Here is a 27,288-nt window from a genome sequence, read left to right as displayed (position 1 = left end):
CAGGACGAATGGGAGATCTCAATTATGAGGTAGTACGATCGGACAGGAGCGGGGCACATCAGATTTATCACCTCAACCTCCTCAAAAAGTGGAGTGAGGCGAACACCGTGATGCTGGCGTCGATGTTGAGTAGTGTAGATGATCTCGGTCCAGAAGCAAACACCAAAGTGCAATCCCTTGCTCTGGCTCCAGGGGGAGATCATCTCTCGTCCTCCCAGGTCACGGATGTTGCGAGATTGCAGGCAGAATTTGCGGATGTTTTGTCGCCCCTGGCCGGCCGCACGAATCTCATAGAGCATCACATTGAGACTGAACCGGGTGCGGTAGTGCGCAGTTGTCCATAAAGGTTACCTGAACACAAAAAAAATTGTGGTTCAGGAGGAATTAGAAGCTATGCTGGACATGGGAGTAATAGAAGAGTCCAATAGTGACTGGGCGAGCCAATCCGTCACGGTTCCGTTCGGGTTATTCGGGGCCCCGGCTACCTTTCAGCGTCTCATGGACCGTATACTCCGACCTCATGCGACATATGCTGCAGCCTACCTCGATGATATCATTATATACATTAATAATTGCAAGCAACATATGCAGCACTTGAGAGCGGTTTTGAGTTCGCTGAGGGGTGCAGCGTTGACAGCTTACCCGAAGCAGTGTGCGGTTGGGCGTGTGGAGGTAAGGTATCTGGGCTTCCACTTGGGTCACGGGGAGGTGCGTCCCCAAATTGATAAGACGGCAGCGATTGCAACCTCCCCGAGACCCAAGACCAAAAAGGAGGCGCGGCAGTTCCTGGGGCTGGCAGGATATTATGGACGGTTTGTACCCAATTATTCGGACCTCACCAGCCCGCTGACTGACCTCACTAAAAAGGTGGCACTAGATACTGTCCAATGGACGGAGCAGTGCCAGTAGGGGATTATCCAGGTGAAGGCTGCTCTATGTTGCGGGCCGTTATTGCACTGTCCCCATTTTTCACTCCCGTTTCTGTTACAGACTGATGCGTCGGACAGGGGCGTGGGCGCAGTCCTGTCCCAGGAGATGGAAGGGGAGGATCGTCCGGTGCTGTACATCAGTCGCAAGCTCTCACTGAATGAGATGAGGTACAGCACCATCGAGAAGGAGTGCTTGGCGATCCGGTGGGCGATCCTCAACCTCCGATATTATCTCCTAGGGTGGGAGTTCACGCTCTGTTCGGACCACGTGCCCCTCCAATGGCTCCACCGCATGAAGGATACCAACGCGCGGATCACTCGTTGGTATCTCGCTTTACAACCATTCAAGTTTCAGGTGATCCACAGGCCGGGGACTCAGATGGCGGTGGCCGACTTTCTCTCCCGGAGGGGGGGGAGGCTGCAGGCCGGATGGAGCCCTGGCCTGAGTGGGGCGGTGGGGGTATGTGGCAAGGGGGGCGTGGTCTAACGCGGTCTGCACGGAGAGGGAGTGTCGGGAGAAAGACGGTAAGTAAGCAGATCAACGGTTTAGTGAAAACACCTGCTTCTCATTCTAGTAATTGGTGAGGAGACGCATTTAAGGCGCGACGGAGGAAGCAAGCGAGAGAGAGAAACCGGCTGAGAAACGGAGTGAAGGAGAAGCCTTGAGACGTTGCGTCCAGGACTTACAGAAGGAATCTTACTCGACAAAGCTATATATATAGTTTGAATGTTTGATACGGGAAGTTGGAAACCCGGAAGTGAATTGTAATTTAAGATTATTACGTTTCTCAGCCACGCCGACCCCGCCTCCTTTCTTCCTTATCTCTAAACTTTGTTATATTGACAAAATGTAAATTCTTGGGTGAACTGTCCTTTAAGGCTAGTCCCAGATTAAAATGAAAGTTTTAGCTGTTTTTAAGTGAAAATAACTTGTCCTGACATGTCTTAAAATATGTTGCTTCTTTGGTTTTTTCTTAATATGCACACCACTAATGATTTCTTTATAAAAGTAATTTAAATATTCTATTTCAATTTAATAGTCGAAGGCGGGGGCCTCGACAACCCGATCCCTGGACGCGGAATCTAGCTCTAGGGACATGGAACGTCACCTCTCTGACGGGGAAGGAGCCGGAGCTTGTGCGTGAGGTTCAGAGATTCTGACTAGAGATAGTCGGGATCACCTCGCACAGCTTGGGCTCTGGAACCACACTCCTCGAGGGAGGATGGACTCTTTACCACTCTGGAGTTGCCAAGGGTGAGAGGCGGCGGGCTGGTGTGGGTTTGCTTATAGCCCCCCAGCTCAGCCGGCATGTGTTGGAGTTTACCCCGGTGAACGAGAGGGTTGCTTCCCTGCGCCTCCGGGTCGGGGATAGGTCTCTCACTGTCGTTTGCGCCTATGGGCCAAATGGCAGTGTAGAGTACCCGGCCTTCTTGGAGTGTCTGGGAGGGGTGCTGGAAAGCGCCCCGACTGGGGACTCCGTCGTTCTGCTGGGTGACTTCAACGCCCACGTGGGCAGCGACAGTGACACCTGGAGGGGCGTGATTGGGAGGAACGGCCCCCCTGATCTGAACCCGAGTGGTGCTCTGTTATTGGACTTCTGTGCTAGTTACAGTTTGGCCATAACGAACACCATGTTCAAGCATAAGGGTGTCCATCAGTGCACATGGCACCAGGACACCCTTGGCCGGAGGTCAATGATCGACTTTGTTGTTGTTTCATCTGACCTACGGCCGTATGTCTTGGACACTCGGGTGAAGAGAGGGGCGGAGCTGTCAACCGATCACCACCTGGTGGTGAGTTGGATCCGATGGCGGGGGAGGAAGCTGGACAGACTCGGCAGACCCAAACGTACTGTGAGGGTCTGTTGGGAACGTTTGGCCGAATCGCCTGTCAGAGAGATCTTCAACTTCCACCTCCGGCAGAGCTTCGACCAGATCCCGAGGGAGTCTGGAGATATTGAGTCCGAGTGGACCATGTTCTCCACCTCCATTGTCAACGCAGCCACTCGGAGCTGTGGCCGTAAGGTCTCCGGTGCCTGTCGAGGCGGCAATCCCCGAACCCGGTGGTGGACACCGGAGTCCTATCGGGCCTGGCTGGCTTGTGGGACTCCCGAGGCAGCTGACAGGTACCGACAGGCCAAGCGGACTGCAGCCCGGGTGGTTGGGGAGGCAAAAACTCGGGCCTGGGAGGAGTTCGGCGAGGCCATGGAGAAAGACTATCGGTCGGCCTCGAAGAGATTCTGGCAAACCGTCCGACGCCTCAGGAGGGGGAAGCAATGCCCCACCAACGCTGTTTACAGTGGAGGGGGGCAGCTGTTGACCTCGACCGGGGATATCATCGGGCGGTGGAAGGAATACTTAGAGGATCTCCTCAAACCCGCCGTCACGTCTTCCATTGAGGAAGCAGAGGCCGAGGGCTCAGAGGCGGACTCACCCATCACCCGGGATGAAGTCACCGAGTTAAGAAACTCCTCGGTGGCAGGGCACCGGGGGTGGATGAGATCCGTCCTGAGTACCTCAAGTCTCTGGATGTTGTGGGGCTGTCTTGGCTGACACGCCTCTGCAGCCTCGCGTGGCGGTTGGGGACAGTGCCCTTGGACTGGCAGACCGGGGTGGTGGTCCCTCTTTTTAAGAAGGGGGACCGGAGGGTGTGCTCCAACTACCGGGGATCACACTACTCAGCCTCCCCGGGAAAGTCTATGCCAGGGTACTGGAGAGGAGAATCCGGCCGATAGTAGAACCTCGGATTCAGGAGGAACATTGTGGTTTCCGTCCCGGTCGTGGAACACTGGACCAGCTCTATACCCTCTTCAGGGTGCTGGAGGGTTCATGGGAGTTTGCCCAACCAATCCACATGTGTTTTGTGGATTTGGAGAAGGCATTCGACTGTGTCCCTCGCAGCATCTTGTGGAGGGTGCTCCGGGAGTATGGGATTCGGGACCCTTTGCTAAGGGCCATCCGGTCCCTGTACGACCGGAGCAGGAGCTTGGTTCGAATTGCCGGCAGTAAGTCAGACTTGTTTCCGGTGCATGTTGGACTCCGGCAGGGCTGCCCTTTGTCGCCGGTTCTGTTCATAATTTTTATGGACAGAATTTCTAGGCGCAGCCAGGGGCCGGAGGGCGTCGGGTTTGGTGACCACACGATTGCATCTCTGCTCTTTGCGGATGATGTCATCGTGCTGGCCCCATCAGACCAGGACCTTCAGCATGCACTGGGACGGTTTGCAGCCGAGTGTGAAGCGGCTGGGATGAGAATCAGCACCTCCAAATCTGAGGCCATGGTTCTCAGCCGGAAAAGGGTGGCTTGCTCACTTCAGGTAGGTGGAGAGTTCCTGCCTCAAGTGGAGGAGTTCAAGTATCTGGGGGTCTTGTTCACGAGTGAGGGAAGGATGGAGCGGGAGATTGACAGACGGATCGGTGCAGCTTCTGCAGTAATGCAGTCGCTGTACCGGTCTGTCATGGTGAAGAAGGAGCTGAGCCGCAAAGCGAAGCTACTCTCACCTATGGTCATGAGCTGTGGGTCATGACCGAAAGGACAAGATCCCGGATACAGGCGGCCGAAATGAGCTTTCTCCGCAGGGTGACCGGGCGATCCCTTAGAGATAGGGTGAGAAGCTCGGTCACTCGGGAGGAGCTCAGAGTAGATCCGCTGCTCCTCCACATCGAGAGGGGCCAGCTGAGGTGGCTCGGGCATCTTTTCCGGATGCCCCCTGGACGCCTTCCCGGTAAGGTGTTCCGGGCATGTCCCACCGGGAGAAGACCCCGGGGAAGACCTAGGACACGCTGGAGGGACTATGTCTCCCGGCTGGCCTGGGAACGCCTCGGTGTCCCCCCGGAAGAGCTGGAGGAAGTGGCTAGGGAGAGGGAAGTCTGGGCATCCCTGCTTAGACTGCTGCCCCCTCGACCCGGCACCGGATAAGCGGTAGAAAATGGATGGATGGATGGATTTCAATTTAACTAATGCATAGTCCTGGTTTAAGCTAAGCCTTGTCTGTGAAACCTGGCCATACCATTTATGTTGTTGTTACCGAATCCATCTATACACTGTCATAGACTGATCTATATAGTAACCTATAACACCTTGTCCTGTTGGACAAGGTGTTATAGTCCACCTTGTCCAAGGTAAACAATAAATCATCATTACATAATGATGATTTATTAGAGATCTTTGGATGTTCTAGAATTTAATGTCTTCTGTCTCAAGCACAAAAGCATGCAACAACTTCATCACCAGGTCTGTGGCTGCTTTGGTCTGTTGGTTAATGACACTTTTTTATCTTTGTTGGGATCATACATTTCTGACTGTAGTTTTGCCAGTGTATTCACTGACTGTCTAATAGCCCACGATATGGGGCGTGGGATCTATGATGTCTAATGCCAGAAAAAGCCTTTATGTTTAAAGTCTTTTAAAGCCATTGCAATAATTCCAAATTAATTTTTCTTTTTTAATGTTACAAAAAATCTATGATAAAAATAAAATATCTGACGTCAACAATGTCCTAAGGTTTTCAATTGTGCCTGAAATCAAATCTAATTAGTAATTCATTTTAAAATATGGGCCTGACAATTCTTCAAGAAATGTTCACAGACAGCAATTTTTTTTACTAAACTTACCAAAGGATGAGCAGGCCAGTGCCCTTTGACTGTGTATGAAGGGTCAATAAATCCACAGTTTAAAAAGGAACTAGACTGTTCAGGCCATCCAGAGTTCATAGAGACAATCATTCTGCTAGAAGTCAATCACAGTATCTAACACTGTGGGCTCTGAAATAAAGTGTCCAAATTAGTTTCTTATCATTCCCTACATCACATAAAATTTTTTCATTGAAAATCATTGAAATTCGATTTCTACCATGCAAAACCTTCTGGTCCGATGTAATGAAAGACACCAGATTTCATTGTTCTTTCTGGCAATAACCAAAAATAAAAAAGCGAGCCTAGAAAACAACAATAAAAACAATTTGACCCGTGTAAAGCGAATATTTTTTTTTCCTATGGATATATTTCAAATAAACCCTCCATAGCTCTTCCCCAGAACATGCCCAATCCTTCCTTGTATTATAACCAGCTCCTCCCTTCACACATTACCAGAGCAATTTCATTTCAGCTGGGGTGGAAGAATTTGCCAGCTCCGCAACATTCCAGGAGCCAAATTTTATGGCCCTATACGGCAACAGACCCCATGGCCCATCTAATTACACAGAGTCAATATTGTTGCATTCTAATCTTATTCATGCCTCTAGTCTAGACTATGTACAAATCTCCTTTTAATCTCATCATGACCATAATGTTACCATTTTTGCACTGCTTCTAAAATTCTTTCACACAAGTGCTTGTTCATACATAAAATGTGGTCATTTTTCTACACCTTTGTAATAGTTAATAAATCTGCTACTTTTTTGCCCTACACAGTTTTTTATTTTTTTATTATTTTTATTGCTTTTAATGTTGATTTACCATGCAGAACACCTTGTAGAGTTCAGTGATTGATGATGAGTGAACCAGTCGATAGCAGGAGACTCTATTAACGTCTTAAATTAAACATACAGGTCAATATCCACTCTGACATCCTGCCAATGCAAGGGATCATCTGACACAGTGACACCCAACGGTCACCCAAATTTGACAAAAAGAATATCAAACCCTAAAAACTGAAGACGAAGGTAAATGAAACAGACAGTTTATGTTGGGATGTCTTTCTCAGAACGCTTCATGTTTATAGGAACTCATTACTTTGTGTGAATTGTGTTTAAGAGGATATACAGTAAAAACTGGCAATTTATTTATTTTAAAAGTATTTTTCAACATTATTTATTCAATACAATATTGGGCTAGTGTACAGTGAATGTTTGGATCTGATATAATTCTGTAAGCAACGGATGGGAATTAACATAAGACAAATACAGTTGAAAGAAAAAGTATGTGAACCCTTTGGGCTTACATGGATTTCTTCATAAATTGGTCATAAAATGTGTTCTGATCTTCATCTAAGTCACAACAATAGAGAAACACAGTCTGCTTAAACTAATACCGCACAAACATTACACGTTTTCATGTTTTTATTGAACACAACATGTAAACATTCATAGTGCAGGGTGGAAAAAGTATGTGAACCTTTGGGTTTAATAAATGGTTGACCCTCCTTTGGCAGCAATAACCTCAACCAAACGTGTCCTATAGTTGCAGATCAGACCTGCACAACGGTCAGGAGAAATTTTGGACCATTCCTCTTTACAAAAGTGTTTCAGTTCAGCAATATTCTTGGGATGTCTGGTGTGAATCGCTCTCTTGAGGTCATGCCACAGCATCTCAATCGGGTTGAGGTCAGGACTCTGACTGGGCCACTCCAGAAGGCGTATTTTCTTCTGTTGAAGCCATTCTGTTGTTGATTTACTTCTATGCTTTGGGTCGTTGTCCTGTTGCATCGTCCATCCTCTGTTAAGCCTCAGTTGGCGGACAGATGGTCTTAAGTTTTCCTGCAAAATGTCTTGATAAACTTTGGAATTAATTTTTCCATCGATGACAGTAATCCGTCCAGGGCCTGAGGCAGCAAAGCAGCCCCAAACCATGATACCACGTCACCATATTTCACAGTTGGGATGAGGTTTTGATGTTGGTGTGCTGTGCCTTTTGTTCTCCACACATAGCGTTGTGTGTTCTTTCCAAACAACTCAATTTTGGTTTCATCTGTCCACAGAATGTTTTGCCAGTAGTGCTGTGGAACATCCAGGTGCTCTGGTGCAAACTTCAAACGTGCTGCAATGTTTTTTTTGGACAGCAGTGGCTTCCTCCGTGGTGTCCTACCATGAAGTCCATTCTTGTTTAATGTTTTCCTTATTGTAGATTTGTCAACAAAAATGTTAGCATGTGCCAGAGATTTCTGTAAGTGTTTAGCTGACACTCTAGGATTCTTCTTCACCTCATTGAGCATTCTGCGCTGTGCTCTTGCAGTCATCTTTACAGGACGACCACGCCTAGGGAGTGTAGCAACAGTGCTGAACTTTCTCCATTTGTAGACAATCTGTCTTACCGTGGACACATGGACATCAAGGCTTTTAGATATGCTTTTGTAGCCCTTTCCAGCTTTATGTAAGTCAACAATTCTTGATCGTAGGTCTTCTGAGAGCTCTTTTGTGCGAGGCATGGTTCATATCAGACAACGCTTCTTCAGAACAGCAAACTCAAAACTGGTGTGTGTTTTTTATTGGACAGGCCATCTTTAATCAACACATCCAATCTCATCACATTGATTGGACCCCAGGTTGGCTGACTCCTGGCTCCAATTAGCTCTTGGAGAAGTCATTAGCCTAGGGTTTCACATACTTTTTCCACCCTGCACTATGAATGTTTACATGTTGTGTTCAATAAAAACATGAAAACGTATAATGTTTGTGCAGTATTAGTTTAAGCAGACTGTGTTTCTCTATTGTTGTGACTAAGATGAAGATCAGAACACATTTTATGACCAATTTAAGAAGAAATCCAAGTAAGCCCAAAGGGTTCACATACTTTTTCTTTCAACTGTATCCCTGCACTTGTACATTATCCATGTCATAATCACAGTCAGATTCAACATGGTATTTGATTAATGGAGTGAAACACAAAAGCAAATCTTTTAACATACTATCACTGGATTAACAAAGAATTCCCTGAAGTAGATCCCCTATTAGGGACCAAATATTTAAACTCTCAGCATAGTAAAGGCACACCTGTTCATCTGGATCTTATGTTATAATAAACACATCAGAAATCTATCCCAGGCTGAAAAACAGAAACAATAACAAATCACTAGTAGTTAGTTCACAGAAAAACTGGCTTTTGTTGTGAAATGTCATAATAATTTTGTCTAATATGTTCAAGCATGTCTAATATGTTCTTTTCTTTTTGTTTATTTTAATTTTGACACGAAATGTTTGTTTTTGGTACAGCTATAAACATATACTGTACCAATGTCAAACATTTTTTGGCTTATTACACATGTCATGTAAATCCTGCTATTTTCAAAACTAATAAACATAGTACATATTTTGTTCTATGTCTTAAAAAATATTTTTCAATGCAATTGCCTTAAGATGAATAATAATGGTTCCATTTAATGTGTTCCTGAAAGAAGATACTTGGACCTGACAGCTGATTGGATTCTCTTTATCCGGAGTGATTTAGCTTTCTGCACTGTGTGTGAGATATTTTCTCATTAGTGTAATAAATGCCACTAATTAAAGGACCATCATTAATACAAGTCTAATGACAACGGTATGAGCAATAAAGACTTAATTATCAGCATCTGCTCTCAAATGCATTCTACGGGCAAATATGGATTACATCCAGACCCATGATAAAGACATGAAATCATGATACAAAATTATGTACCTCCTATGAAGTACAAGAATTTAATAAAAGATTAAATCAAATCCGATCCTAAAGATTAAATTCTAATCTGGGATAAACTATCCAGTGGTACGGAAGAATGTGTTTATTTGGACAAGTCATATGAGTCAAGCTCGAAAGAAACAAGAGTCTTAAGGAAGATGTCTGTTTCCCAGCATTCACTTGAATTCTGTTAATAATGTAACTGCAAGAACAACCAACAGCAGTGATATGTGAGCAAATCAGAAAGCATACTGTATTTTAATTCAATATGCAAGCGTGCTATCAGAAGGTATGCTTGATTTAAAGAGCTGCAATTGGCCGTCACATGCAAAGGATTCATTAAGTCGCTTCCCACATTATCCTCGTAAATCAACGAGTTGTCAATAAATGTAGCCTTTAAATATTAATAAGATGGGCTCCTTTTTTCATAAAAAACCTCTCTAGAACACATCCCCCAATTCTAGTTTCTGTATTTGTCATATTCTCACAGCCCTGATTTATGCCACACAATCATCTACTCAGCGTTTTTTTAGTAGGCCATTTACAAAATCACCAGTGAAGAATGACACATAATATGGAAGACCGTTGTCTTTTTTTATTGACAAGTACATGTCAAGAGCTTTATATCCTGTAGTGCAAAAAATATGTGTATTCACTATTGCAACAAAATCTACTGTTTTATCAGTATATTGCTTAAACAAAATATTTTTCTTGGTTAAATTTCCTGGTTGTTTTAATATGTTTGAGGTTAATTTAAAATTATTAGTTAATTCAATGAATTTCTCGTTGAGTTGACTAATCTTGAATTAACAAGTTTCAACTTTAAACACAAAATCATTTTTTTCTGCTTCGTTTCATTTCAGTCACAATTTTTTTTTCAACTTTATGTGTATAATGAAAATTTTGTAAGGTAAGGTTTTGGTAAATTACCATTATTCATTTGGCTGTCAGTTTGCAGTCTCTAAAAAGCTGATGTGAAAGAAGGGTCAAATCCCTGTGGGGTGAGTGACCTGTCGGATAAAGACTCACGGAGGCCAGCTGGACTTAAACTTGGTGTCAAGGACCCTTCCCATTGTTGATTTACATAACAACGTATCAGACTGTGTTCATTATAATCAAGCAGTCATTTGAGTGATGTGCACGCTGGCAGGCATTTGAACCTGAGGCTGTAATTGACCCCTCTAAAGTAGTGATACTGTGACTGATTTCACATTTAACAAAATATCAATGTTTTGGCATGGTGTTTTACTTAGTGGAAATGCTGCAAACAAACTGCAATAGGAACACGGACAATAGAACACTTAAGAAGATGTAGACAATGCAAATCCAGACAATTTTCCTCTTTCAGTTTTTTAACACAAACGTTTAAACAAAATACATCCAACAGAGTATTCATAACCAAATTAAATTGTTAAATGAACATCATAAACATTGTTTTTGTTTTTCAGTTAGTGGAAAAAACATTGTACTTTTTAAATGATTAAATACTGCACTGTCAAAGTTGAGAAGGACATTTCAATACATCTTATTGGTTGGAAATTTGCTAAACCTAGTGACAAACATATAGGTGACTAATAATGATGATTTATGGCAAAAATTTAAAAGCTTGAAATTTCAAATTTCAGAAGGACAACAGCGATATCTGAGTTTCTCGACCATTGTTTACATCATGCGAAGTATTCAATACAGTTCTGGAACAATGTTCAAAAATAGAAAACCGTTTCAATTTTGAACACTGACAAAAACATTTAAGTTCACCTGGTTCCTTTTTGGTATGTGGAAGCAATCGAGAAAGCCATGGGTTAAGTGCAAAAAAAACTCTTAATTAAACCTCTTTAGCCAACAGCCTTTATCAAAATATGATGATTCGTTCATTTAAATGAAGAACTAACAAAAAACGATTTTAATTATAATTTTTTATGTAAAGAAAATGATATATAATATAATATAATTTCCCAATTTAAGCCCTGTTTTTGAGTTTGAGGCATTATATTATCTGTATGTTTTAATTACTACATTAACGTTAGGCCTATGGCAAGCATCAAATACACTCTGTAAATTTTTTACACAATGCTGGGTTGAAATAACCCAAAGTGCTATAAAAATGTATATTACAGCAATAGTACACAATGGTAATGTGTCCAAAAAACGTGTTTGAAATAGGGTTTTTTTTCAGAATTTGTCTTGGCGGATGTAATGTAACTCGAAATGCTTTTGGCTTGTGAATAGTGCCATCTACAGGTTTAACAATGCTGTACATAAATGTGTATTAGACAAATGTGGCCTATAAATTTTGATAGTGAGCTGCGTCTGACATGATTAAATTAATGACAAACAAAGGATCTTGCATTGGATAAATGAACAAACTGAAACACAAACAAATTTATATTATGCTACTTTAAGATTTATTACCATTTTAAAGCATTCAAATGTGAGAATTTTAGCCATTAAATACTGCATACCATGAAGCACATTTAAATCATGTCATGGCAAAGGCTTTATTATCTAAACATGGATGAACAACTCTGTAACCATGAATGCCAGGATATAAAGACTTTTGATAAAGATCTTCTTATTTTAATATATTCTAACAGATCTAAAATGAATTTATTCTTTCAAATCAAAAATCCTGCTGTGTTCTGTTAGACTAGAAAGGAGTTCAAAGCTCAAGAATCAATCAACAGGAATTCCTTGGGTCATTCTTTTCATTGGCTTCTCTCTCTGCAGTTCATCTATTGCAGCTGCTCAGCCATGACTCCGTCCTTCACCCCAGCAGCCACCACAGCAAAGAAGAAACTGGGAACCAGAGAGCGGATGTAGAGGGCCATCCAAGGGATGGGGTGAGAGAGGAGCACCTCTCGTCTGTGCCAGTTCACCGTTCTCAGAATCTCTTGGGCCAGGGCGTTGGAGCTTACTCCGTGAGTTGTCAGCTTGCAGTAGATGTCTGGTGGTAAAGGAACAATAGTCAGTTTGAGTGAAATCGAACCAATAACAAACCATAATTTAAAACATTCAGTCAACAATGGGAAAGTGGGTGATTTAACTATACTGCCTAATTTCTCAAGTTCCATACTATGTACTTCAGAAATCATATGTGTCCAAGGGTGTATGTACAGTATGTCTAGATTCTTATTAAAAGTAGTTAAAATAGGATCAACTAACAAGGTTAAAGTTCTTGATAATTATATGTTGCAGTTATTGACAGTTATTCGGTGACTGAGTGATTACTCACAAGCCCAGAGGGGATTGGTTGGCGGGGTTTTAGAGGGAGTGGTGTTTTGTGGTAGAGCATTAATGAAGGTGTGACTGATTGTACTGACAGAGATCCCAAACTCCTCCACCTCTGCTCTCAGACAGTCAAAAAATGCCTGGACTGCATGCTTGGAGGCAGCATCTTTAAAACAAGCATGTTAATAATAAGATGCAGCTTTAAATATTGTTGAAGCTAAACAATGGAGGACAGTGGCCCTCCAGGAACAGAAATGTATACATAGGCTTAAAAGAATAGAAATAAACAATGGTTTATATGGTTTATATTAAAACCATAATATAGTAAATATAAGCTAACGAGTGATTTAATGAGACAATATTGTGCATATTGTTTCATCATAGATCATATCTGTTTTGTACATGTATCAATTCTCATACAGAATTCCCATACAGTATCTTTTTAAACACTGCTTTGGTTTTAGTAAGACATGTTTAGAATTCTGCAAAATATGTTTAAAACCTGTTAAAATGTGTTAAGAGTTGAGAGTAATACACTGACAGCATAATTCATCTATATAAAATATTATACAAATATATTTTAGAATAGCTAAGATGTGGGTTTGATTTGAAGGGAACACAAATTTGAGAAAAATAGCAATTTTAGATGTGAAATCTCTATCAGATTAAATGCAACTAAACATTGCAATAATTTCAATGAATTTAGTATTTTTATAAATTAAATTACTAATCTTGTATGATATTTCATGTCAAAATATTGTTAAAAAAGGTCAATGTGGTTTATTGTTGTATTGCTACAAAAATTAAACAAAAACTAGTAAAAAATGTAATCTACTTGGGTGCTTTGGCTGTTTTTGTGTGTTTTTTATTGAAATATTGATTATACATTGAATATTTTCTGAATATATAGCTATATTATGCAGAATTTAAGATTCTGCAGATATATATTGCGGTTTCTCCAAGATATTCCTTTGGGACCACAGTACATTTGATGTGATCTGTTCTGCTGTGATGCTTCAATCTTACAAGAGGTACGAAATGGAAGAGACAGTTTTCCCTGGATGCTGTTGACCAAGACAAATTGGCCTGCCCTCCTAGTGATCATTAACGGGAGGACCCCTGTAGAGAAATAAGAACTTAAATCTTGAAATATCTTTTCTGCCAATAAACTATTACATTTTTCTCACACTGTTTCCAGATTTTACGACCTTCTACCTTTGGCCAATGTGATCGGCCCAAAGTAGTTGACATCCATGATTGTTTTGTCCATGTCTAGAGAGAGATTCTGCACTGGTGCTTTGACCTTCATGCTGCTGTTGCAAATCAGGACATCCACACAGCCGTAGGACTCCTCAATCTCTGTGATCATTTCAGAAATATTCTCCATATCGCTGAAGTCCAGCAGAACAATCTTGGGTGTAAAAGTCTTAAACAGCAAACAGAAAGAGTGCACTTCAGTGGGATGGAGGTCACAGTCAAGATGACACTAAAACAACATTCTGAGTCATACTCAAACCTGGCACCTTCTGACTAATACTCATACCTGACCTTAACCATACCATTATGTTTGATTCTTAAAGGGATACTTCACCCAAAAATGAAAATTTCGTCATCATTTAATCACCTTCGAGTTGTTCCAAATCTGTATAAATGTCTTTGTTCTGATGAACACAGAGAAAGATATTTGGAAGAATGCTTATAACCCAACAGATTTTGCCCCCCACTGACTACCATAGTAGGAAAAAATACAATCGTAGTCAAAAGTGCCCAAGAACTGTTTGCTGTCCTACATTTATCAAGATGTTATTGACATATCTTTCTCTGTGTTCATCAGAACAAAAAAAATATTAAAGTGTACATAAGATGAGATCATGAAATTACATTTCATGCAGTGTGTAATGTTGCCGTGTTTGAAAGTAAGCAGTCTGCAAAGTTGTAAATCGGAAGGTGATGAATAACAAGTTAAAGTTATTGGCTTGGAATAAAGGGAGTCAACTCTGAATCACCCAAACGAGTCGTCCCCTGTCCCGCCTACGTTTTGCTAGGACTCCCCACGAAAACTTCACTCTTCTCCCCCAAACACTGTAGCTCGTGAGGCTTATTCGCGGTAGACCAATCACAGCAAACTAGACCATCTGACCAATCACATCAGAGTAGGATATAGCGGAAAGAAGGGGATTAGACAGATGAATCGCGGAACGAATCAATTGAGAGTCATTCAAGAATAAGGTAAGAATAGCTACCTATTATTACAAAATAATAGTGTTTTACACCTTCTATGTATATAAACTTGTTGTTGGACACTCCATAAACTGAAGTAGGACCTTAAAAATCCCTAGTTATGCACTCTTTAAGTAATTTTTCCTACTATGGGAGTCACTGGGGGGCAAGATCTGTTTGGTTATAGTATTCTTCCAAATATCTTTCTTTGTGCTTTTATTTAATTTATAGAAATTTATACAGATTTTGAACAGCAGGAATATGAGTAAATGATCACAGATTTTTTTATTTTTGGGTTAAGTATCCCTTTAACCCAAAATTATTTTACTTAATTTTTTAATATTTTCATTATAAACCACATACGTACATGTAACCATATCATATGAAGAGTTTGGTTCCATAATGAGATAACTCAGTTTTTTTTAGCAAGACAATCAAACTGCAGTTGGTTTGTTTTGATTTAAACTTTTTTTTAAACATAGTTATCTCATTTTGGAACCAAACTATTCATATACTGTATTTATTGATAAATCATAGACATTTTCACTTAACACTAAGTACTGCTTTTGTATTTCCAGTATGTGAAAATCAGCATTTGCTGAAATATCACTTAATCAAAATTATTCAAACGTAATAAAGATAATGCATTAATGCATGTTAACTATATGTTATGTTTAATAGCATTTATTTACTTCCTCCTAATGAATTTATTCAATACACTGTAAAATGTATAGATTGTATACATTGAATGCACTGTTTAGGGTAAAACTGTCTCTCAAATGCATAAATGTAAACAACATTATCCGTCCATTCTTTATGCTTATTATAACATTATATATAAAATATTGACTAGAATTAGTCTAGACTAAAATCTTCTAAAGATCTTACAAGTTTAAGATTACATCTGTTTTCATTAGAAAATTAGAAATGAAATTTGCTCTCTATTTCATCTGTTTAGGGAAAATAACTATCAAAGAGATCTCTTTTGTGATGTTTAGTCCTGTGGGATTGTGGAATAACATTTGAATGAGATTCGTGGATACAGCTGCCAGAGAGGATATCCTGCCATTGTTCCTGACAGAGAAAAACATTGAGACACACAGACATGTCTGTGACAAGCCTGTTGATGGATTCCACACTTTCAGATTTTTAACTTTCATGTATAGTCTAAAGGGGTTTTTGGTTGTTAATGTATACTCACTGCACTGGGGTCTGATCCATTGCACAGTGAGTCATGCAGAGATTCAAGTTTGTCCCAGCTGGGCCCGCACAAAACCAGCCTCGCCCCACCTTCATGAAACAATCTGGCACATTCTGAAAGAATGGAGGATGAGCAAAATGTGATTACATAAAGTCTATCTGTGGATAAACATGATAAAGTTATCTCTTAATTGCTTTTAGAATGGAATGCTATAAAACAAAGCTCTATGACGACCCAAACGTATTAGTCCGGAAGCTCCTGCAATCCCAGCAATCCTTTATCTGTTGTGTGAAAGCATACAGCACACTCTCCATCAGTCCCATGATTTATTTGGTGGGAATGCTCTCTGCCAATCTTAAACTACTCTCTTTAAATCTTGTCAATCTGATGTCACAGGAATTTGTAACTATTTTACAAGGTGGCTAAATTGTATGAAATTGTATGATGTGAATAACACTAAAGCGTTCGATTTTTAAAAATAGTGTATTGTGTATATTTAATTATAACTTCACACGTTAGCCTATTTCTTGGCACAAAGTTAACTTCCGGTCTAGGTATCTTGATCAGTCTTGCTAATAATATAACTATTCCATTCCATTTTCTACCGCTTATCCGAACTACCTCGGGTCACGGGGACCCTGTGCCTATCTCAGGAGTCATCGGGCATCAAGGCAGGATACACCCTGGATGGAGTGCCAACCCATCGCAGGGCACACACACTCACTCACTCATTCACTCACGCACTCACACCCTACGGACAATTTTTCCAGAGATGCCAATCAACCTACCATGCATGTCTTTGGACCAGGGGAGGAATAATATAACTATTCATATTTAATTGAATATATGCAAATATTAATTTATATTAGTATTTTATAGTATAATTATTGTGTTAAATAAACAATTTGATGAAAGAGTTGTATAACTTTGTCGCATTTAAGTTTAGTCAAGTAACTGTTCATCTTCCCAAAATAAGACATACTTTTACTACAATAAAATGCTTATTTTATTTTATTTATAAGTTATTTATACCGTAGCGCACTCATTAAACCGAGCCTTGGAGCTTTTGCAAAAGCCTTTTCGGTCATTACAATTGTCATTGATAAACTTAAATTGTTTTTAGACTCTAAAAAATGTATATGATTTTTTTCTCGTAATAGTATCAAATCAGACTACCCTATTTTAACATCACAAGGAGAGTATATATAGAAAGGGAAAAACAATATAAATACTTAGCCTAGGTATGTGGCTGGATGAAAAGCGGGACTTTCATGTACATATTGAAAATATTTTGAAAAAGCTTAGACCCAAATTGGGTTTTTTATATCAAATCAAGAAATGTCTTACATTTACATTTACAGTAGACTTCCCTATGAAGCAAGAAATCAAAGTATACAAAGTTGCTTCCTTTCAACTCTACATTATGGGGATCAGATGCGATGTCTTTAAGACTGCATGGGAAGCTCAGCTTCCCCTATAATTGTCAAAAATTGAATGGTCAAATATATGTACTATTATGTTAACATTTTATTGACTAAAAATGCGTTAAACACGTTCATCTCGAACGAAAACAATTTCGTTCAGAATCAGCTACTTAGGTCGGCTGACTCGATTTCCTTCTCATTCATTCCCGTAGCGTACAGTGCATTACTCTGTTGAAGCCCAGCGTCCATTGACTTCAATGGGGCTGCTTTAAACAGTTTTTTTCAGTGTTTAGAAACAAGACGGTCATTGGATAATTTCCTTCGATTATGTCCCGCCCACGGACGCTCAGCGTCTCTGGGATGAATGGAGGAGTGGGCTGGCCCGGACTCCGAGCGTCTGCGTGATGATTGGAGGGTCTGTCATCTCTTTTTAATCCACTTTTAAGTCCTAAAACGCTCGTTTTTTGGGGTCGACAGCTTATAAAAACGTATTTCTTGTTTTTGTTTTAGCTTGTTTGCTATACACATTGTCACATATCAGCTTTTACATTTTTTTTTTTTATAAATCATAAATGACAAGGAGGCGGCAGCTTCTCACAATGCAAAGAGACGGTTGGTGTGGGCGTGGGCTTCAGATTATGACGCGTATCACTGTGTCTCCATTTCCAACTCAGTCCCATCGCGGATTTTGCATGTGTAGTCGAAAGACAAACTGCTGCAACCTTCATCGTATATTTCACACAATTTCACACCACATTCATTGTTTCAGTTTAACATAATTCCCACATTTCATCCCGTTGAGTTAAATATATATATATTAGATCGTTTGTTCATTAATTCATATAGTCTGAACTAGCCAGCTAGCAAACTGCACACGATGGCAGACAGTGCTAATATTGTCATATAATTATATAAATTGTATTTTTAGAATACAACTATACATTTAGTGTGCCGAAAAGAGCAATTTAAGTATATTTTAAAGGAACTTTTTAGCAAAGAGCCACACACACCACTATAGTCAGGTTTACGGAGCCGCACTGCAAATTTTTTCTAATCTATCTACGTTTTTTTGTCATAAGGTAGTATAACGCAATGTATGTTTCCATAAATACACATTAAAAATGTCATGTATAAAAAATATATTAAAATAGTACTTCTTGGCTACTTGCTCGTGCCAACCCCGCGAGACCTGAAATATAAACTGTGGTCTGTAACCGTCACGCGCATAGCACCCGACTCACTTCTGAGTGGACCACACTATAGCCGTTTTTCTGAGGTAAAAGCTTTTTACTTAACCGTTTTATTTCAACACAACCTAAAGCATACGCTTACAACAAAAGAAAATCACATATTATGAAGAAAGTAATAATAATCATAGTAATAATCATCGAATAAGGACACAGGACAGTCTGAGGGAACAGTTTCTTTTTGACGCTTTCTTTTTTTTGCATCACTCTCTGGGTTTGCCACATTTTTCTCAAAATCCACAAAGAGGATATCTTTTCTGGAGTCTGCAGGCTGCTCAAGGTTGCCCAGAAACGCTTCTACTCGATGGAATTTCACATCACGGATAATGAGCACTGTGGCAAACAATTATGATGGCCTCCTGCAGACATTTGATAACATCATTGCAGTTACGACAATGGATGATGATACACTGGATTGTGCCAAAGGCTTCGTGAGGAAACTGGAGGATTTTGAGTTTGTGTTCATGTTGTACACATATGAACAAATCTTCTCTGAGACTGATGTGGTCTTTGATATTGTCCAGCAGAGAGCTATGGATGTTCTTTACTGCAAGAAAACTTACTCTTCTTTCATATGTCAAAGAGAAGAGGTCAGAGGGGGCTTTCCAAGCTGTTTATGCCAAAGCAGCAGATCTCACATCAGACCCAAGAGATGAGCCCATGAGAAAGCGCCGTCTGACCCAATTGCAGGATCCCCAAGAGCGCTACAGAAATCTGTACATGGCCATCCTTGATAACATCTTGGAGCAGATTCCTCGACGTTTTTCAAATTTGGAAAGTATGCTTTTCTTAGAATTAGTCAATCCAGGGAAATTTGATGACATGAGACAAGCATTTCCAGAGGAGGCCTTCCAAAGTTATGGCCATCACTTTGATTCAGGGAGACTGAGGTCTGAACTTCAAGTCCTGTATTCAGATCAGGACTTGCAGAGTAACAGTGGAAAGCTGTGTGATTACTTGGTGTTCCTTAAAGACATGGAGTTGGACAGTGCAATGCCTCAGCTTTACAAACTGTTCTCATTAGTGGCAACAATTGGAGCTACTCTGCAGGTGTAGAAAGGAGCTTCTCCTGTTTAATGCGGCTCAAGTCCTACACCAGTAACACAATGGGCCAAGGCCGTTTAAGTAGCCTAGCTCTGCTGGCCATTGAGAGGACACTGGTCAAGTCACTGGAAAAGACGCCTAGTTGGTACGACAGGGTTACAGAGCATTTTCTTGAAAAGGAACATAGGGCAGAATTTACATATAAATAAATGGACAATTTTTATGATTTAGGCCGAAAATGAGCTTCCCCTCTTTAAAAGATCAGCAGCCGCCACTGATGGGGATGTGCTATATATGCATGCAAGTTTAACTCTAAAAAGCTGGACTGTGTGTACCATGCTGCAATAAAATTTGAGACCGGTGCTTCTTTATGCACTCACCAATGTCCCTTTTATGAATTATTGGGCTGGTCCTTCACATGTTGCTGTTCATTGCCAAGGCACTGTTAGGAAAATTACCTAATTATATCTGTAGTCTTCTATTTTACCCCACTACTAGATCTTCTACTAAATTGCTTTTAAAAATCGACAGAGTTTGGTAAAACTGCATTTTCTTTGAATGCATCTTTTTTGAGGAATGAACTGCAGAGGATCTTAATGTTGGAACAACTCCCTTCACTAAATGTTTTAACAAATATTTTATGGACCAAGTTTAGGGAAGCATGTTAATGTTTTTAATGAACTTCTTTCATCTTTTGTACGCTCTAATTGTTTGATGCGTCATGTTTTATGTGTAACTTTTTGTGGTGCCATTTTGGCCTGGACTCCCTGGAAGAAGAGATTTACATCTCAATGGGACTATCCTGGTAAAATAACAATAAAATAAATGAAAAATAGGGTGCTTAAAAGGTTCTTCACAGCAAAGCCTATTTTGGTTCCACAAAGAACCGTTCAGTCAAAGAGCACTTTTCCAACATCGCGCCGAACCGTTATAAGCACTGTCTGAAACGGTTACAGTTATGTTTCTACGTGAGCCTGGTTCGATAACAAACTGTTCCCTTTCTGTCGGTCTCTCGACGTTGTGTCGAGAACGACAGATGGGGTTCGCCCTTGAGAACCTATCAACTCTGACTACTATAGAAAAGGCCAAGAAATTTGGCGAATGAAATTTGCATGCCGGGCTCCGCCCCCGGATATCCGGTATAAAAGGAAGCCGGCGTGCATCATTCATCACCTTTTGTTCTTCAGAGCCATCGACTCATGAGTTCAACTCCAGATATATATATATCTCTCTTCTTACTACAACTACAACACACTGCCGGATCTACGACCTTCCAGCGGATCATCCCTCCTGCAGCGATCTTCCCTTGGGTGTCTCGGCGGTTCCAGTTGTGTCAGAGCTATTTCCACAGTCCTTTTCAGGACTTAATCCTCTACAGCGCGGCATGTCTCGCTGTTCTCTTGGGTGCGGTACCCTCATCGAGGAGGGGGATGGGCACAAGCGCTGTGTTAGGTGTCTGGGCGTCCAGCACGCCGAAGCAGCGTTAGTGGACACATCTTGCCCGCACTGCGGGCAGATGGTTCTTCTTTCGGGAACCAGCCAACATTTCGTCTGCTACCCGGGCTGTGACATCTGTGGCTAAGGCCCGGATTTCCGACCCGGTTAGCAACGTTAGTGATCTGGGGATTCCTGCGGACGTAAACCCGCCAGCCAAGCGCTCACGGGCCGCCCGCACCCCAGCACGCTCTTTTGACCATTCCCCGTCCGGCGGTGGCACACCGTCCGGGTCCTCCTCTGCGCATTCGGAAACGGAGCGCAAAGCTGATGAGATGTCTATCGCAGCATCGGAGGGAGAGATGCCGACATCCGACTGTGAAGACTCCGGGCTCCCCCCCCCGGGGGGCAGAGCTCAGGAGGAAGCAGAAGTCGAGATGTCGGCCATGCTAACCCGGGCTGCCGCAAGCATTGGGCTGCAGTGTACGCTATTGCCGCTCCCCCAACGCTCGCGGTTGGACACGTGGTTCCTGGGGTCGGATCGCGATGCCAAACCGCGCCCACCCCCGGTTCCATTTTTCCCGGAGGTGCATGAGGAGCTGTGTCGGACCTGGAGCGCCCCTCTCACGGCTCACTCCTCGCAGACCAGCTCCGCCTCCCTCACCTCCCTCGATGGTGGGGCAGCCAGAGGCTATGTCGAAGTCCCCCAGGTGGAGCGTGCCATCGCGGTGCACCTATGCCCGCAGACGGTTGCCACCTGGAGGACCCGACCTCGTCTCCCGTCCAAAGCCTGTAAGACTTCTGCTTCCCTTATAGCGAAGGCTTACAGTGCTGCGGGCCAGGCTGCCTCCTCTCTCCACGCCATGGCCATCCTACAGGTCCACCAGGCGAAGGCGTTGAGAGAGCTCCATGAGGGTAGGGCCGACCCGGGTGTCATGCAGTACCCTGAACAGGCACCTCCACAAGCTGCCTTTCAAGATGCTAACCCAGAGGCGCATCCTGACATCTATCAGGTGTCAGGATTGGTTCGTGGCAATAGACCTGAAGGACGCTTACTTTCATGTCTCGATTCTTCCTCGACACCGGCCGTTCCTACGGTTCGCTTTCGAGGGTCGGGCATATCAGTACAGAGTCCTCCCCTTCGGTCTGTCCCTGTCTCCACGAGTCTTCACGAAGATCGTGGAGGCCGCCCTCTCTCCTCTCTGGGAGAGAGGTGTGCGAATACTCAACTATCTCGATGACTGGCTTATCTTGGCACACTCGCGAGATCTGTTGTGTACTCAGAGGGACATGGTGCTCCGGCACCTAGATCGATTGGGTCTTCAGGTCAACCGAGAAAAGAGCAAGCTCTCCCCAGCGCAGAGTATCCTCTTTCTCGGTATGGAACTCAACTCTGTCACCATGATGGCTCAGCTGTCCGCAGCTCGCGCCCAGTCAGTGTTGGACTGCCTGGATCATTTCAAGCAGTCAGCGGTCCCCCTGAAACACTTTCAGAGGCTCCTGGGACACATGGCATCTTCCGCGGCTATAACACCCCTCGGATTGATGCACATGAGACCGCTTCAACACTGGCTACAGAGTCGAGTTCCGAGGACGGCGTGGCACACCGGCAGCAGGCGTACGGTGGTAACTCCTGTTTGCCGACGCACCCTAACCCCTTGGTCTTCCATGACCTTTCTCCGAGCGGGAGTTCCCCTCGGACTAGCTACGGGGCACGTCATGGTGACAACGGACGCTTTGCTGCAAGGGTGGGGTGCAGCGTGCAACGGGCACGCAGTAGCGGGGCGCTGGACGGGCCCCCGGCTGCGCTGGCACATCAATTGCCTAGAGTTGTGGACTGTACTGCTTGCACTGAGAAGGCTCTGGCCTCTAGTGCAAGGTCAGCACGTACTGGATCGCCTGGACAGTACCACGGCCGTAGCGTACATCAATCGCCAGGGTGGCGTGCGCTCTCGACATCTATCACAACTTGCCCGACGCCTCCTCCTGTGGAGTCAGCAGGTGATCCGTTCCCTGCGGGCCACCTACATCCCAGGCGTATTGAACGAGACAGCCGAGGCGCTCTCTCGCCAGTACACACCCTGCGGAGAGTGGCGACTCCACCCTCGTGCTGTCCAGCTTATTTGGGTGCGGTTCGGTCAGGCACAGATAGACCTCTTTGCGTCCCGCGACACCACCCATTGTCCGCTTTGGTACGCCCTGACCGAGGCCCCCCTCGGCATGGATGCCCTGGCGCACAGCTGGCCACGAGACAAGCGGAAGTACGCCTTCCCCCCAGTGAGCCTCCTTGCACAGACTCTGTGCAAGGTCGGGGAAGAGGAGCAACAGGTGTTACTGGTTGCACCCTACTGGCCCAACCGCACTTGGTTCTCGGAGCTGATGCTCTTGACAACAACTCCCCCCTGGCCCATTCCCCTGACAGAGGACCTGCTTTCTCAGGGGATGGGGACGTTCTGGCATCCCAGACCAGACCTCTGGAACCTCCATGTCTGGTCTCTGGACGGGACGAGGAGATCCTGAGTAGGTTACACCCCACTGTGGCTGAAACCATCATACAGGCCAGGGCGCCATCCACTAGGCGGTTATACCCCTATAAATGGCGCCTCTTCTCATCCTGGTGTCTCTCCCAAGGAGAAGACCCACAGAGATGCTCGGTCGGGATCGTGCTGTCCTTTCTACAACAGAGGCTGGAGACCAACATCTCCCCTTCCACACTGAAAGTGTATGTCGCCGCTATTGCCTCGCATCACGACTCAGTGGACGGAAGGTCTCTATGCATTCTCTGTGTCCCCGGACTGCCTTCATTTCGGCCCTGGCTACTCTCACGTTCGCCTGAGACCCAGGCCCGGATACGTGCCCAAGGTTCCCACTACTCCCTTTCGGGACCAAGTGGTGAACTTGCAGGCGCTCCCCATCGGGGAGGAAGACCCAACCCGGTCCGTGTTGTGTCCAGTACGCGCACTGCGCCTCTACTTAGACCGCACGCAGAGCTTCCGCAGTTCTGATCAGCTCTTTTTCTGTTTCGGAGGACAGCAGAAGGGGAAGGCTGTCTCCAAACAGAGATTAGCGCACTGGGTCGTGGATGCCGTCACCATGGCATACCGATCACAGAGATTGCCATGTCCATTGGCGGTTACGGCTCACTCCACTCGGGGTATAGCCACCTCATGGGCACTGGCCAGAGGCGCGTCTCTGGCAGACATTTGTAGAGCTGCGGGTTGGGCTACGCCCACCACCTTCGCAAGGTTTTACAACCTTCGCGGAAACCCGGTATTAGCCCACGTCCTACGTGGCAACATGTAGGATTGGCATCCGGGAGGGCGTATGCCTGCGAAAGCACCTTCCCACCCTCCCTGAGGTTGGGTCAGTGTGCTATCTACTCCTTTTCTTCTTACCCATTCCCATGGCTAAGAAAATTGGTACCTCACCAGCCTTCCTTCTTACCCAGACCTGGTTAAGAACAGGCATTCCTTCCATCACTAAGCTAGCACCCTCTGGGGGTTGGCTGAGCAGAGCAGCCTTCCCCCTTAGGCCGGGACATATCTTGACCTATCTCACATAGTTCTAACCGGACCTGTGCTATCAGACGCAGTAACACCCCCACCGAGGGTTGTTCCGTCTGCCATACCCTCATGACACTGGTTCCCACACTTGGCAACCCATGAGCTTCCCCAGGTGGACCTCCACCTCGCGGTTAACTACCAGTCCGCACGTTCCATGCGTTCTCCTCCTAGGACGAGACCATACTTCTCCCACCGTTTTCCTCCCCACGGGCAGGATGTGGCCTCTGCAGCGCTTCTCTGATTAAGAGTTGCGCTTTCCCGGTGTAAACCGTCCGGACGGCCTCTCGCCTGTAGAGAGCTAAGGCCCCGTCCGTGATGGTTACCGGTCAGGGCTGTTCCCATCTTTCTCCGGAAAGCTCTGGAACCCCCCGACCACCACACTGGAAGGTTACAAGTTTCACGTAAGCTTCGAGTAACATGCCCAGGCTTGTTACCGTCGCTTCGCTGAGATTGTGACACGATACAGCGTTTGTGGCGTTTTCCATAGTTAACCCCATCTATCGTTCTCGACACAACGTCTCGTTCCCTCCTACAGGGAACTGAGGTTACAGACGTAACCAAGACGTTCTCGGCTCAGAATTTTTGGCTCGGTTGTCTAACCGTGCTGAATCGTGCTAATGAATGTCTCTTGTGTTACCAAGGCAGTGCATGGCATGTTATTGTTTACATTTTAAAAATTGGATCTGGTATGGATCCGCAGGGAGTGACGAGAACGATTCGGCACGATAGTGGAAAAGCGCTCAAAGGTTCTTCAAAGATTCATCTCTTTCCTACTTTTTTTATAATCTTTTTTGCCACAAAAAACGTTAAAAGTTCTTCAGATGTTTAAGGTTCTTTATGGGACCAAAAAGTTATTATATGACACCTTTTTAAGAGTGTAGCTAATGTAATTTACTTGTTATTTATTTTGCTTGCTATCAGAAACAATCACTAGGGACTTTATACTTTGCGTATGTGTGCTGCGAGTTAAGTTCAGCCCACAAAAGCATGCATGCAATAATGTTTGATTATGTTGTTGCTTTGAAACCGAGATGTTAATAAAATGCCGCAGTTCTATAACTTTGAATGGGGAAGTCTAATTAGACTCTAACTGTGGAAGTCCTGCCTTCATACAAAAAGAGACAATCATCTATTGTTAAAGACAATTCTCTGTGGGAGAGGCTCTGTAAAAGTACTTGCCGACTTATGCACACTTTGATTATATATACAGTATAACTATATAGCTTACATTATGGTCTGCTCTGGACAAAAGGCAGTTGAACGTCTTTACTATTTTAGTAAATATAATGTATTGTGGTGAAGAAGTCATTTATACTCATTAAGCATTACCACTTCCCATTCCGGAGACAGCATCTGTGATCACCACCACTTTGTTCTGAACCATGGACTTGGACATGAATCGCATGACCTCATTGTAAACATAGTAAACTCCAGCAAAAACCACTATCAGCAAGGGCAGAATCATAACAGACGGGACAGCCATCTTCTGGAAACCAAGAAAAACAGGAGTTAATTGACTGGTCGTCTTGTGAGATATAAAACACTTGTGTGTGGTCAAAAATAAATGTGTTTGTAATTATGCATAACTTTCTAAACTTATCCCGTGCTGGACTTGTGAGACTGGAGGTATGTGAAAGGTGTGTCAAGCTGTGAAGAACATATCCTTGCAGTTAAAACTGTCAGAGATGTTATCATCAAATCATTATTTTTGGCTTGAACAAATTTGAAAGTGAATTTTGCCTAAGTTGCCTAAGTAGAGAATAAAATGATCTAAGTGTTGACTGGAATGCATCAACAAGAAAATTAACAAATGCTAAAATATTGTCCATTTGATCATTTGTCCGTGCAATCTATGAACAGTAACATTTGCTGTCATTAATTCCATAAAAGTGAAGTGGAGACCAAGTTCTAAATATAAACCGCTCTAAGCTACTGTTCCTGACACCTCCAGCCAAGTCACCTCCATGACACTGACATTAGATATACAGTACGGACATGACATTCATAAAGAGAATAAATAAACCAGGCATTCTTCCAGCCAATAACCATTTTTGTTACACTTTTTAACAAAACATTTCAAAGTCCAACACAAGCAACAGTGTCTCAGATAGATCACACTGAAATAAAGCCAAATAAAGATACACACACTGCATGCGGCTTTTAATCTTTAATTAATTTTCAATGTACTTACAGTCTGTATAGAGAGTTAATCCAGATTTCAGTGGAAATGTGTGTTAGTTTCCAGTTAGATAACCAGATCGAAGCCTTTTACTTTTCTTGTTCATTCAGAACCACTCTCACCCGCAGCCGACACAACTTCTTTGGATCATGGATCTTTTTATAGCATGTGGCCGAGTTAGTGACCTGTTATATATGTTGTGCCTGCCATAGATTCTAGGGCATGTGGAGTAACTATGTCTTCAGTCTCAATTCACACACTGTAGATAGGGGGTGGGTTTCTTTCTATATTTGTATTAATTTGTGGTAAACTAATACTGGGTGCGAGCCAGTAATAATGCAGATGTAAGAATATATGTTTAAATTCTGCGATATGAGAAAGATAAAGAACAATATCGAGATTTTGCTACAAATAAACCATATTGCGATGAGCATTTACAACAACAATAAT

General features: G+C 43.2%; 1 protein-coding gene across 3 annotated transcripts; it reads right to left on the bottom strand.

Annotated features, from left to right (window-relative positions):
- Positions 1-11,696: 11,696 nt before the first annotated feature.
- Positions 11,697-27,037, bottom strand: dhrs7cb (dehydrogenase/reductase (SDR family) member 7Cb). 3 transcript variants are annotated; one of them, XM_056771558.1, is made up of 7 exons: positions 26,851-27,036; positions 25,989-26,142; positions 15,948-16,060; positions 13,742-13,952; positions 13,553-13,645; positions 12,531-12,692; positions 11,697-12,242 (listed from the first exon to the last, which is right to left on the bottom strand). In XM_056771558.1, exons 2-7 carry the CDS (start codon positions 26,140-26,142, stop codon positions 12,031-12,033), a joined length of 945 nt encoding a protein of 314 aa, XP_056627536.1. In that variant the 5' UTR covers positions 26,851-27,036; the 3' UTR covers positions 11,697-12,030. The 3 variants fall into 3 exon arrangements, with proteins under 3 accessions (XP_056627536.1, XP_056627535.1, XP_056627537.1); XM_056771557.1 differs by having other exon boundaries at positions 25,989-26,145; positions 26,851-27,033; XM_056771559.1 differs by lacking the exon at positions 12,531-12,692 and having other exon boundaries at positions 25,989-26,145; positions 26,851-27,037.
- Positions 27,038-27,288: the final 251 nt, after the last annotated feature.

The sequence above is a fragment of the Triplophysa dalaica genome, chromosome 17, assembly GCF_015846415.1.
Source record: "Triplophysa dalaica isolate WHDGS20190420 chromosome 17, ASM1584641v1, whole genome shotgun sequence".
Taxonomy (NCBI): domain Eukaryota; kingdom Metazoa; phylum Chordata; class Actinopteri; order Cypriniformes; family Nemacheilidae; genus Triplophysa; species Triplophysa dalaica.
Note: the sequence above shows the minus strand (reverse complement) of the source record. Positions and strands in the feature narration are given on the sequence as shown.

Bases quoted from the DNA above. Each gene is read 5' to 3' on its own strand.
- dhrs7cb (XM_056771558.1), bottom strand. From the start codon at position 26,142: ATGGCTGTCCCGTCTGTTATGATTCTGCCCTTGCTGATAGTGGTTTTT. The intron at 16,061-25,988 runs GTAATGCTTAAT...CCATTCTTTCAG, and splicing joins TGTCTCCGGAATGGGAAGTG to AATGTGCCAGATTGTTTCAT. The intron at 12,243-12,530 runs GTGAGTAATCAC...CTTTACCACCAG, and splicing joins AACCAATCCCCTCTGGGCTT to ACATCTACTGCAAGCTGACA.